The sequence below is a fragment of the Dryobates pubescens genome, chromosome 7 (genome assembly GCF_014839835.1).
Source record: "Dryobates pubescens isolate bDryPub1 chromosome 7, bDryPub1.pri, whole genome shotgun sequence".
NCBI lineage: Eukaryota > Metazoa > Chordata > Aves > Piciformes > Picidae > Dryobates > Dryobates pubescens.
The window spans coordinates 41,695,469-41,709,248 of NC_071618.1; the positions used below are offsets into that span (position 1 = coordinate 41,695,469).

General features: G+C 46.8%; 1 protein-coding gene across 1 annotated transcript in view; it reads left to right on the forward strand.

Annotated features, from left to right (window-relative positions):
• GTF2F2 (general transcription factor IIF subunit 2) overlaps nt 1–13,780 on the forward strand; it is a 115,208-nt gene that overhangs the window by 47,005 nt on the left and 54,423 nt on the right. Inside the window, exon 6 of the mRNA XM_054163104.1 lies at nt 7,874–7,955. Within this exon, the coding sequence (XP_054019079.1) occupies nt 7,874–7,955 (82 nt within the window). The remainder of the gene's footprint in view (nt 1–7,873; nt 7,956–13,780) is intronic.

Below are 13,780 nucleotides of genomic sequence, written 5' to 3' on the forward strand. Positions count from 1 at the left end.
ATGATTTCTATGATACTTTCATCTTACACAGTGATCTTGAAGTACTTTGAAGCTGAACGAGCCATGTCCTGGCACAGATCCCTAGGGATTTCCAAGGAGAGCTGAGATATGGCCAGCTAAGGTGTCTACACTTCCAGAGACAGCAGTTACAGAACAGTATCTGCTCACTTAGTCTTTGGTGTTTGTCATCTTTGGTCACAAAAACCCCCATGCAATGCTACAGGCTGGGGACAGAGTGGTTGAAAGGCAGCCAGGCAGAAAGGGACCTGAGGGTACTGGTTGACAGCTGGCTCAACGTGAGCCAGCAGGGTGCCCAGGTGGCCAAGAAGGCCAATGGCATCCTGGCCTGCATCAGGAATAGTGTGGCCAGCAGGAGCAGGGAAGTCATTGTGCCCCTGGACTCAGCACTGGTTAGGCCACACCTTGAGTCCTGTGTCCAGTCTGGGCCCCTCAGTTTAGGAAGGACATTGAGACACTTCAGTGTGTCCAGAAAAGGGCAACAAGGCTGGGGATGGGTTTGGAGCACAGCCCTGTGAGGAGAGGCTGAGGGAGCTGGGGTTGCTTAGCCTGGAGAAGAGGAGGCTCAGGGGAGACCTTCTTGCTGTCTACAACTACCTGAAGGGAGGTTGTAGCCAGGAGGGGGTTGGGCTCTTCTCCCAGGCAATTGGCACCAGAACAAGAGGACACAGTCTCAAGCTGTGCCAGGGGAGGTTTAGGCTGGAGGTGAGGAGAAAGTTCTTCCCAGCAAGAGAGATTGGCCATTGAAATGTGCTGCCCAGGGAGGTGGTGGAGTCATTGTCGCTGGAGGTATTCAAAAAGGGATTGGATGTGGCACTTGGTGCCATGGTTTAGTTAGTCCTGAGGTGCTGGGTGCTAGGTTGGACTTGATGATCTCTGAGGTCTTTTCCAACCTTATTGATTCTATGATTCTGTGCTCAGTGTTCTAGCACTGGCAGTTGAAATTTTCCACTTCTGGTTGAAGCAGTAAGTATTCTCTGAAAGATCATTCACAATTATTTTAGTGGTTTGGATGATAAAATATTCAAGATCAATTTGATGTGGAAAATAGACTCTGTGGAGATCATGAATATTTACATTTAGACCTTTGAAACTTGAAACTTGTAGAAACTACTTTAAAATATTCATCCCCACAAACCCATGCAGCTTTACTTTGCACAGCTGGCAGGCTGTAACACAAGCTTCCAGCCTGGCATGTTGCTGTGAGATTTTCACAGTATCACAGTGTCACCAAGGTTGGAAGAGAGCATAGAATAGAATGGAATGGAATGGAATGGAATGGAATGGAATGGAATGGAATGGAATGGAATGGAATAGAATAGAATAGAATAGAATAGAATAGAATAGAATAGAATAGAATAGAATAGAATAGAATAGAATAGAATAGAATAGAATAGAATTAACCAGGTTGGAAAAGATCTTCAACACCATCCAACACCATCTAATCAACTAAACCATGGCACCAAGTGCCCCATCCAGTCTCCTCCTAAACACCTCTAGGGATGGTGACTCCACCACCTCCCTGGGCAGCACATTCCAATGGCCAATCATTCCGTCTGTGAAGAATTTCTTCCTAACATCCAGCTTCAGGCTCTAGTTCCTGGCCCCTCAGTTTAGGCAAGATGTTGAGTTGCTGGAAGGTGTCCAGAGAAGGGCAACAAAGCTGGGGAGGGGTTTGGAGCACAGCCCTGTGAGGAGAGGCTGAGGGAGCTGGGGTTGCTTAGCCTGGAGAAGAGGAGGCTCAGGGGAGACCTTCTTGCTCTCTACAACTCCCTGAAGGGAGGTTGTAGCCAGGTGGGGGTTGGTCTCTTCTCCCAGGCAGCCAGCACCAGAATAAGAGGACACAGTCTTAAGCTGCACCAGGGGAGGTTTAGGCTGGATGTCAGGAAGAAATTCTTCCCATAAAGAGAGATTGGCCATTGGAATGTGCTGCCCAGGGAGATGGTGGAGTCACCATCACTGGAGGTGTTTAGGAAGAGACTGGATGGGGCTCTTAGTGCCATGGTTTAGTTGATTAGATGGTGTTGGGTGATAGGTTGGACTCGATGATCTCAAAGGTCTTTTCCAACCTGGTCTCTTCTATTCTATTCTATTCTATTCTATTCTATTCTATTCTACTCTACTCTACTCTACTCTACTCTACTCTCTTCTCTACTCTACTCTATTCTGTTCTATTCTATTCTTATTGCATTCTATTCTTATTGTATTCTATTCTAATAATTTTCTTAATTTCCCCTGATCTGGGTTTGGCTTTTAAAGTTCCAGTCACACAAGGCAGTCTGCAGTCTCCAACAATACCACCTTGCAGCTCAGCTACCTTGCTGTCAAAGCTCATCAGTGGTCCAAAATTCAAGGTTTGTGTCCCACTTTTCCTGGACCCTCTAGGGGATTTGAACACATCCAGAGATTCTGGCAGAATACATCTGCAGAGATGCACTCAAATCTCTGGCTGCAAGACTGTAGTAGGGGAACACAGTTTTTACCCCCTTTGCAGCCTAATTAGCCTTCATTCCTCACAGTCAAGTTGAGAGACTTGGGTCTGTTTTCACTTGTTGCAGGACCACAGCTGCAGTATAAACAACCTTCAAGTGCTATATTTCTGCCTTGACATTTCCATAGTCACCAAGGTTGGAAGAGAGCTCAAAGATCATCAAGTCCAACCTGTCACCACAGACCTCATCACATCAGCTTAAGAGGCAAAGGAGGAATAAGGCTTGAATGTGGTAATTCCCTGTTAAAAGTGCCTGCTCAAAATAAAGCAAGCTTAGCCAAGACCAGAGATCAGAAGGGAAAGCAGGCATTATTCCAAGCATCTCACACTCTCAGTTGCCCTCTCTGGGGTGGCAGGTAGAAGCACACTGTGAGTGCAGCTCCACACAGGCTGGTCTGCATAACCCATAGTTTCACCATGAGCTGCCAAATGCATGCTCATGTCAGCCTCCCTGCCTGAATATTCCAGTGCCAGTTTATGAAGGGATTTCAATCACTGACTTCTCAGTGAGATGACAGGGAGATATGCTGGGGAGATACCGATTCCAGCTTCCAGTCCTGCTGACAGTCCCCACCAGATGAACAGAATGGAGTTAAAGTGCTTAAGGCAATGTTAATAAACAGACACTGGGGCAATTTACTGGAATTGTGCAGAAGGTGGTCTGACAGAGGTTAATTGTTGGGGTTTGGGGTTTGGTTTTTCTTGTGAGAGGGAGAGGGATTTGCCTGGGGATTTCAGTGTGTTAAAGTCTGACTGAACCCAGCTCCAATTTCCAGCCACTGAGTCTTGTTAGACCGCTGACTGTGAAGCTGGAGAACCTGCTAGGGAAGCATTGCTGCCCATCCAAGCATTCATGCATGCTCCACCTTTAACAAGTCTAATAGAAATAAATCATGTTTTCTTGACTCTCCCATTAGGTGCATGTTTCAGCTTCTGAATAATTCTTACTGGCCTGAGAAAGTGCAATTCAGGAATGTCTCTCCCGAGACACTGTTTCTCACAGCCAGACCTGACAGCATGTGGGGACAGGGCCCAGAGTTTGCCAGCTCCTGCTCTTTGTGAGTGGTGCCAGGGAAGGAGGAGATGAAGACCAGGGGCCAGGAGGATGAGCAGAGGGCTGGAGCACCTCTCCTGTGAGGACAGACTGAAGGAGTTGGGGCTGTTCAGTCTGCAGAAGAGAAGGCTCCCAGGTGACCTTATTGTGGCCTTCCAGTGTCTGAAGGGGGCCTCCAAGAAGGCTGGGGAGAGACTTCTCAGGATCTCAGGTAGTGATAGGACTGGGGGGAATGGAATCACTCTATTGATTGCATTCTCAGTCCATATCATCTCCAAATTCCATCAGTAGCTATCACCTATGAGGAGAGGCTGAGGGAGCTGGGGTTGCTTAGCCTGGAAAAGAGGAGGCTCAGAGGAGACCTTCTTGCTGTCTAGAACTCCCTGAAGGGAGGTTGTAGCCAGGTGGGGGTTGGTCTCTTCTCCCAGATAACCAGCAGCAGAACAAGAGGACACAGTCTCAAGCTGTGCCAGGGGAGGTTCAGGCTGGATGTCAGGAAGAAATTCTTCCCAGAATGAGTGATTGGCCATTGGAATGTGCTGCCCAGGGAGGTGGTGGAGTCACCATCACTGGAGGTGTTTAGGAAGAGACTGGATGGGGTGCTTGGTGCCATGGTTTAGTTGATGAGATGGTGTTGGGTGATAGGTTGGACTCGATGATGTTGAAGATCTTTTCCAACCTGGTTAATTCTATTCTATCAGGATCACTTCATTCACAGAAACTGCTTAATGACAATGCATTTTACCCATGTGAAGGGCAAATGCACACCTAGGAACAGGGAGTGCAGAGCACATAGGTAAAATGTGTGGCTTAGAAAAGAATCACAATAGGTGTATTAGGGATACAATAGCCAGTCAGCTCTACCAAGCCCCAGGGCTTGATTTTTTGAGAGGCAGTTTGACCTTAAGGCAGTCCTCTCCTCTCCTCTCCTCTCCTCTCCTCTCCTCTCCTCTCCTCTCCTCTCCTCTCCTCTCCTCTCCTCTCCTCTCCTCTCCTCTCCTCTCCGAACCTCTCCGAACCTCTCCGAACCTCTCCGAACCTCTCCTCTCCGAACCTCTCCTCTCCTCTCCTCTCCGAACCTCTCCTCTCCTTTCCTCTCCTCTCCTCTCCTCTCCTCTCCTCTCCTCTCCTCTCCTCTCCTCTCCTCTCCTCTCCTCTCCTCTCCTCTCCTCTCCTCTCCTCTCCGAACCTCTCCTCTCCGAACCTCTCCTCTCCGAACCTCTCCTCTCCTCTCCGAACCTCTCCTCTCTGAACCTCTCCTCTCCTCTCCGAACCTCTCCCAAGCATGACGCAAAGTCATGGGACACAGGCATGCACGCTCCTCAAAACCCAAACCAAATCACAGAGCCTGCCCCCCCAAGGCAGGGAAGGTCACTGAATCCTAAAAGAGGTGGCACCAGTTTGCTTGTGCAAGTCTCCCTTCCTCCCTCTATTCAGCTGAATTCAGAGGTTCTACTGACTAACCCTGATGGATGAAGTAAGGTGAAAGTAATTGAGGCTCATGCATCTGCTGTTTTACCTCCACATATGGTTTTGATAGGGCCAGTAACAGTAAGCATTATGTCTGTTTGCTGGTCTTCGTATTCCTAGAACATCATTGCAAGACTGAGCAAGGAGCAGATAAGAAACATAAAATTGATTGAAGAGTGGCATAAATGTCTTGTGGTGAGGTAATGCCTGAACTGGAATTACTTCTTTATTGAAAAGATGATTGAGAGGTGGCTTTATTACAATGGATAAGTACTTTCAAAGGGAGAAAACACCAGGTACTAAAAGGGTCTTTAGCATAGTATAGAAAGCCATTAGGAGAACCAACTACTGCAAGCTGAAGGCAAATTAATACTAGAAATTAAGCTGCAGTATTAGTACCACTTCAGCCAGAATTAAGTTAGTAGGTTCTGTACAGGAGAAACAGGATAAAATTTAGCTGTCTGTGATGCACAGAGGGTCTGGCAGATTTGGCAGTTTGTCTCACCTGACCATAGAGTCATAGAATGGAATCAGTCAGGGTTGGAAGGGACCACAAGGATCATCTAGTTCCAACCCCCCTGCCATGGGCAGGGACACCCCACACTAGATCAGCCTGGCCAGAGCCTCATCCAGCCTGGGCTTAAACACCTCCAGGGATGGGGCCTCAACCACCTCCCTGGACAACCCGTTCCAGGGCTTCACCACTCTTATAGGGAAGAACTTCTTCCTTACCTCCAGCCTCAATCTCCCCACCTCCAGCTTCATTCCATTCCCCCTAGTCCTATCACTACCTGAGATCCTGACAAGTCCCTCCCCAGCCTTCTTGGAGGCCCCCTTCAGATACTGGAAGGCCACAATGAGGTCACCTGGGAGCCTTCTCTTCTCCAAACTGAACAGCCCCAACTCTTTCAGTCTGTCCTCACAGGAGAGGTGCTCCAGCTCCAGATTGGCCACTGGAGTGTGCTGCCCATGGAGGTGGTGGAGCCACCATCCCTGGAGGTGTTCAAGAAAAGCTTGGATGAGGCACTTGGTGCCATGGTTGAGTTGATTAGATGGTGTTGGGTGGTAGGTTGGACTTGATGATCTTGAAGGTCTTTACTAACCTGGTTAATTCTGTATTCTGTATGTTCCTTGGGTAAGCAGTTATTGTTTTAATTGCAGTAAGATTAAAATAGGCTACTCTCCTTCTGAGGATGGGAATAAAATCTGCTGTCATTTTCATCCTCCACTTATTTTGGGTGCTTTGGTGATTGGATTCTCTTTGCAGGTTATTTTTTTCATGCTCACTGACTGTGTTCAATGCAAGCAGTTCCTAGGTCATCTCAGTGCAACAGTCTGGGGAAAGTAGATCCATGCAGTTACCATCTCTTATTTAATGTTTGGTCTTAGTGGTTAATTCTTGATTATGTAAAACATCTGATGGCAAAAGAAGGAAGCCTAGGGCATGCTAGCTGTGCAAGCTTGTTGTTTCTGCTTATTTCTTTGATGTCATAGAACCATGGAATCAATAAGGTTGGAAAAGACCTCAGAGATCATCAAGTTCAAGCTAGTACCCAACACCTCAGGATTAAACCATGGCTTCAAGTGCCACATCCAATCCCCTCTTGATCACCTCCAGGGATGGTGACTCCACCACCTCCCTGGGCAGCACATTCCAATGGCCAATCTCTCTTTCTGGGAAGGACTTTCGCCTCACTTCCAGCTTAAACTTCCCCTGACACAGCTTGAGACTGTGTCCTCTTGTTCTGTTGGTGGTTGCCTGGGAGAAGAGACCAATCCCCACCTGGCTGCAACCTCCCTTCAGGTAGTTGTAGAGAGCAAGAAGGTCTCCCCTGAGTCTCCTCTTCTCCAGGCTAAACAATCCCAGCTCAGCCTCTCCTCACAGGGTTGTGCTCAAGGCCTCTCCCCAGCCTCTTTGCCCTTCTCTGGACACCTTCCACTGTCTCAATGTCCTTCTTAAACTGAGGGCCCCAGAACTGGACACAGGACTCAAGGAATACTTTGTCTTGCTCCTCAGTTGATCCTCTAAAGCCATGCAGAATGCCATGCAGTCCTGTTTTAACTCTGCTGTAATCAGCACCCCAAGTCCAAGTGACTGTGCTGGTTTGGAGGGAAAATGTGAGCTTCAATGGGATGCTCAGCAGGATTAGCTTACAGGAAGTTGAGCCAGCATAAATGCCAGGTAACCTCAGTAATTTACTGCTCTGCAGAGTGCCTGTGAGGTAAAATAGCCTCTGCTTAGGATGAGTGGAAGCTGTACCAAGCACACCATTTTAGAGGGGGGTTATGTTCTTCACCAAAATTGAGTCACAGTATCACAGTATCACCAAGGTTGGAAGAGACCTCAAAGATCATCAAGTCCAACCTGTCACCACAGACCTCAGGACTAAACCATGGCACCAAGTGCCACATCCAGTCCCCTTTTGAACACCTCCAGCGATGGTGACTCCACCACCTCCCTGGGCAGCACATCCCAATGGCGAACACCTCTCTCAATGAAGAACTTTCTCCTCACCTCCAGCCTAAACTTCCCCTGGTGCAGCTTGAGACTGTGTCCTCTTGTTCTGGTGCTGGTTGCCTGGGAGAAGAGACCAACCCCCACCTGGCTACACCCACCCTTCAGGTCAGAGGAGACCTTCTTGCTGTCTGCAACTACCTGAAGGGAGGTTGTCAGAGTAGCAGAGATTTTGAGAACTCAACTTGAGATTTGCAAACTTATAATTGTGTCCAATTTCCCAAAGGTTTTGTTAGTGAACTATCATTAAAATATTGACCATGTTGGTGAGTTTGAATTTAATCTCCAATTTTGCCCTTTTTCTTGGTGTCTTCTTTCATTCTAGACAAACTCTCCTTGGAAGGAATCGTGGTGCAGCGTGCTGAATGCAGACCTGCAGCTAGTGAGAATTACATGAAACTGAAAAGGTAGGAGTGCTCTGGTACCACTGGATGAGATATCTGACCTTGATGCTTTCATTACTGCTTTCCTAGGGAGGGATGACTGCAGCATCATGATCTTATGTAGGATCATGTGTCACATTCTTATGCAGGGTTTATGGTGGATGGGAACAGTTCTTGCTCTGGGGGTGGATTAGCTGGAGTGAGGGAATGAAGGCTGGTGTGGAGCTTGTACCTCCCTCTGGTATTGTCTGGTGGGATGATGCAGACTTTTGTGTTCCATCATGGGCAAAGCTCTTGCTAGAGCACACATTGTGCCTCTTCATGCCTGAGTGTGTGAATGTCTCGTTGTGTTCAAATGTGATTGAAGCTGAATTTCCTGATGATTTAGAGGTTTATGTTGGTTTACTCAGGACATTATTCCTGAATGTGGTTTTATGGATCAAGAATAGTGTGGCCAGCAGGAGCAGGGAAGTCATTGTGCCCCTGGACTCAGCACTGGTTAGGCCACACCTTGACTCCTGTGTCCAGTTCTGGGCCCCTCAGTTTAGGAAAGAGGTTGAGTTGCTGGAAGGTGTCCAGAGAAGGGCAATGAGGCTGGGGAGAGGTCTGGAGCACAGCCCTGTGAGGAGAGGCTGAGGGAGCTGGGGTTGCTTAGCCTGGAGAAGAGGAGGCTCAGGGGAGACCTTGCTGTGTACAACTCCCTGAAGGGAGGTTGTAGCCAGGTGGGGGTTGGTCTCTTCTAGGCAACCAGCACCAGAACAAGAGGACACAGTCTCAAGCTGTGCTAGGGGAGCTTTAGGCTGGATATTAGGAAGAAGTTCTTCCCAGCAAGAGAGATTGGCCATTGGAATGTGCTGCCCAGGTAGGTGGTGGAGTCACCATCACTGGAGGTGTTTAGGAAGAGACTGGATGGGGTGCTTGGTGCCATGGTTCAGTTGATTAGATGGTGTTGGGTGATAGGTTGGACTTGATGATCTCTGATGTCTTTTCCAACCTGGTTAATTCTATTCTATTCCATTCCATTCTATTCTATTCTATTCTATTCTATTCTATTCTATTCTATTCTATTCTATTCTATTCTATTCTATTCTATTCCATTCCATTCCATTCCGTTCCGTTCCGTTCTATTCAGTTCTATTCTATCCTCTTCTATTCTACTGTAGTAGAGAAGCATTTGTTTGCCCACCATCACTTATTCCTTTTTACATCAAGTTGATGTTAACATTTAGATACTCCTGCCTTTATTGAGTGGGCTGGTACTGTTGCATGTCTCTGTTGTTGTCACTCTGGGCAAGAAGGTGTTCCCATTGGACTGCAAAGTGACTGTGTTGCAGAGGTGAATGTATAGAGAGAGAGCCGTCCCTGGAGGTGTTCAAGAGGGGGCTGGACGTGGCATTTGAAGCCATGGTTTAGTAGTCATGAGGTCTTGGCTGACAAGTTGGACTTGATCTCAGAGGTCTTTTCCAACCTTATTGATTCTATGATTCTTTTGCAACTAACTGGAAAACACTGTGTGGTTTCCAAGGACATGTCCTAATGTCTGTCTTGTGGGAGTGGATCTCATGGTCTCTGGTGAGAGGAAGAAGCATATCCAGCTGCAGGTGGTTTCACTGTGTGGCAGTCACAGAAGATAGTGTCCCTACACAACTCTTCCTGGCTCATGCTTCTCCTCTTGCCCCATGAAGCCTGTTAGATGAACAAGGGTGGTAGCATATGAATTGTTGAAGCAGAGGGTGTGTATCACAGATGGGGTTACATATGGAGCTCACTGTACAGCACACACCTTACTTGGACCAGTCTTGTGCTCCTGCCATCCATGTCACCATAGGTAGGCTGCCTTTTCCTTCTGCCACACTGCCCTAGGCAGGCTCCTCATCCACCCTTGCTAATCCCACCTGAACCAGACTATTTTCTTAGTCTTATGTAGTCAGCTTTCCACCATGAGGGGGCATTATCTGTCCCTTAATTTTGTCTCACTGAGGCTTAAGAGATTTTTATGTCTGTTGCCTTCATTCCATGATCCCAGTGTTTAACTGCCTGAGGATTAATGACTCCCCAAAGAGAGAGTTCCTCCAAGAGGCTTATCTGCACTGGGAAGGACAGGGCCTAGAGAGACAGGAGTGTCCCAAACATTCAGGATCCTCTCACGCTCCAAATGAGGAAGAAGATGAGGATAGGATGGATAGGATGCTCGCATTCTCCGCTAGCGTGCTGGAAGGTGTCCAGAGAAGGGCCACGAAGATGAGCAGAGGGCTGGAGCACCTCTGCTGTGAGGACAGACTGAAGGAGTTGGGGCTGTTCAGTCTGGAGAAGAGAAGGCTCCCAGGTGACCTCATTGTGGCCTTCCAGTAGCTGAAGGGGGCCTCCAAGAAGGCTGGGGAGGGACTGCTCAGGCTCTCAGGTAGTGATAGGACTAGGGGGAATGGAATGAAGTTGGAGGTGGGGAGATTGAGGCTGGAGGTGAGGAGGAAGTTCTTCCCCATGAGAGTGGTGAAGCCCTGGAATGGGTTGTCCAGGGAGGTGGTTGAGGCCCTGTCCCTGGAGGTGTTTAAGCCCAGGCTGGATGAGGCTGTGGCCAGGCTGATGTAGTGTGGGGTGTCCCTGCCCATGGCAGGGGGGTTGGAACTAGCTGATCCTTGTGGTCCCTTCCAACCCTGACTGATACTATGATACTATGATTTTGATACTCCCAAGGGCATTCAGCTATGCACAAAAGAGGGAAAATGAGGGACTGGCATGTACATCATCTCAGATTTTCTCTTCCAAATTACTTCTTTGTAGCCTTGCACTCATTCTCTCACATCTGTTGTGTTTGTCCCCCTGACCATAGCGAACCCTCTTCTTCCCCAATTCTTTCTCAGCTCCCCTTTCCCATTTCTGCTTCCTTCTCTTTCTCCATTTCTTCACAGAAACAGTTTTATTTAAAACAATCATTTGAACACATCAGCATCATATACACTCACACTGCATGCCATCTTGAGGGAAAGTTGAGGAAAAAAACCCCAGTCTCTGAGAGTGACTTCTGCAAAGCTCTGTCACAATCTGACATTGTCAAGTTTAGTGGCTACAGCAAGTTCTTGAAGACAGTTCATAGAATCATAGACTCAATAAGGTTGGAAAAGACCTCAGAGATCACCAAGTCCAACCTAGCACCCAACACCTCACGACTAACTAAACCATGGCACCAAGTGCCACATCCAATCCCCTCTTGAACACCTCCAGGGATGGTGACTCCACCACCTCCCTGGGCAGCACATTCCAATGGCCAGTTACTCTTTCTGTGAAGAACTTTCTCCTCACCTCCAGCCTAAACTTCCCCTGACACAGCTTGAGACTGTGTCCTCTTGTTCTGCTGCTGGTTGTCTGAGAGAAGAGACCAATCCCCACCTGGCTACAACCTCCCTTCAGCGAGTTGTAGACAGCAAGAAGGTCTCCCCTGAGCCTCCTCTTCTGCAGGCTAAGCAACCCCAGCTCCCTCAGCCTCTCCTCACAGGGCTGTGCTCAAGGCCTCTCCCCAGCCTTGTTGCCCTTCTCTGGACACATTCAAGAGTCTCAATGTCCTTCTTAAACTGAGGGGCCCAGAACTGGACACAGGACTCAAGGTGTGGCCTAACCAGTGCTGAGTCTAGGGGCACAATGACTTCCCTGCTTCTGCTGGCCACACTTATTTCTGATGCAGGCCAGGATGCCATTGGAGTCACCATCCCTGGGGGTGTTCAAGAGGGGATTGGATGTGGCACTTGAAGCCATGGTTTAGTCAGTGCTGAGGTGTTGGGTGCTAGGTTGGACTTGATGATCTCTGAGGTCTTTTCCAACCTTGTTGATTCTATGGTTCTATGAAAAATACATCCTTAGGCATCACTACTGAAAATGGCAGTTGCCAACATGGCAGCTTGTAACCGGGCTGTGATCATTTGATTTATCTTCTTGCTTTTTCTTCTAAGGATTTTCTGCAGAGAGCATGATGAAGGTCTGTTAAAAAAACCCCAAAAACAGGCCCCTGGAATAAATATGTGTGTTTGGGATCTGCTCCACATGCTAGAATAATTAATGACCTTGTTTGAAAAGTCACATTTCCTTCTGGAAGCCACCCTGACACTTAGTGGTCTAGGCCAAGCAAACGCGGTATAATTAGTGCAGACAAGTTGCTCATCTACTCAAAAGTACTGTGAGAGTGTTGACTGACTGACAGCTCAGTACATTGCTGGAAATGAGCATTCTGCCAGGCTTTTTCTCCCCCCATTCCAGCAAAAGAAAATGCATAATTTGACCAGCATGCCTCTTCATTTGGATATGCTTAGCTGGCTATGAATTGCCTTTCAGGATAAATATGTATGAATACATTCATGCCTTTCACACAATAGCTGACACGCTGCACAAATGCAGTTCAGTTTCAGTTCATTGGAAGTGGGAGGGCATTTTTTATCACCAAGCTGAGATTGCTGCTGTCTGCCAGCCAATGCTGCCTTGATTTTCCCAGTACCAATGATCAATTTCTTTGTCTCGAGGTAAGATGCAGCATAATATGGAAGGAAGTTCCCTTATTCCCTTGGATGATTTGAGTGACTCCTCATTAAGCACAGCACTTTGCTTTTTTTCCCATGGGCTAAGATCTTTCCTTGTGTTGGAAATATTCCAGTCTTTCCAGGAGAATAATATGCAATTTGTAGGAAATTAGCTAATAATCAGGTTTATAGGGTTAAACTGGACTGTTGAGAGATCTGTATTCTACTTCCAGAACAGAATGGAATGGAATGGAATGGGATAGGACAGGGTAGAATAGAATAGAATAGAATAGAATAGAATAGAATAGAATAGAATAGAATAGAATAGAATAGAATTAGAATAGAATAGAATAGGACAGGATAGAATAGAATAGAATAGAATAGAATAGAATAGGACAGGATAGAATAGAATAGAATAGAATAGAATAGAATTAGAATAGAATAGAATAGGACAGGATAGAATAGAATAGAATAGAATAGAATAGAATAGAATAGAATAGAATAGAATAGAATAGAATAGAATAGAATAGAATAGAATAGAATTAACCAGGTTGGAAAAGACCTCAGAGATCGAGTCCAGCTTATCCCCCAACACTTTCTAATCAAGTAAACCATGGCACCAAGTGTCTCATTCAGTCTCTGGACTGTTGAGAGATTTGTTAAACTGGACTGTTGCGAGATGTGTTTTATACTTCCAGAATGGAATGGAATGGAATGGAATGGAATAGAATAGAATAGAATAGAATAGAAGTAGAATAGAATAGAATAGAACACAATAGAATTAACCAGGTTGGAAAAGACCTTCAAGATCATTGAGTCCAACCTATCAGCCAACACCATCTAATCAACTAAACCATGGCACCAAGCACCCCACCCAGTCTCTTCTTCAACACCTGCAGTGATGGTGACTCCACCACCTCCCTGGGCAGCACATTCCAATGGCAAATCACTCATTCTGGGAAGAGCTTCTTCCTAACATCCAGCCTAACCCTCCCCTGGCACAGCTTGAGACTTGAGACATTCCCTCAGATGATTTGAGTGACTCCTCATTAAGCACACAATTTGTCTTTCCTTCCATGTGCTAAGATCTTTTCAATGTGTTGGAAATATGCCAGTATTTCCTGGAGAATAATAGGCAATTTGTAGAAAATTAGCTAATAATCATATTTACAGGGTTAAACTGGATGTTGAGAGATGTATTGTATACTTCCAGAATGGAATGGAATGGAATGGAATGGAATGGAATGGAATGGAATGGAATGGAATGGAATGGAATGGAATGGAATGGAATAGAATAGAATAGAATAGAATGGAATGGAATGGAATGGAATGGAATGGAATGGA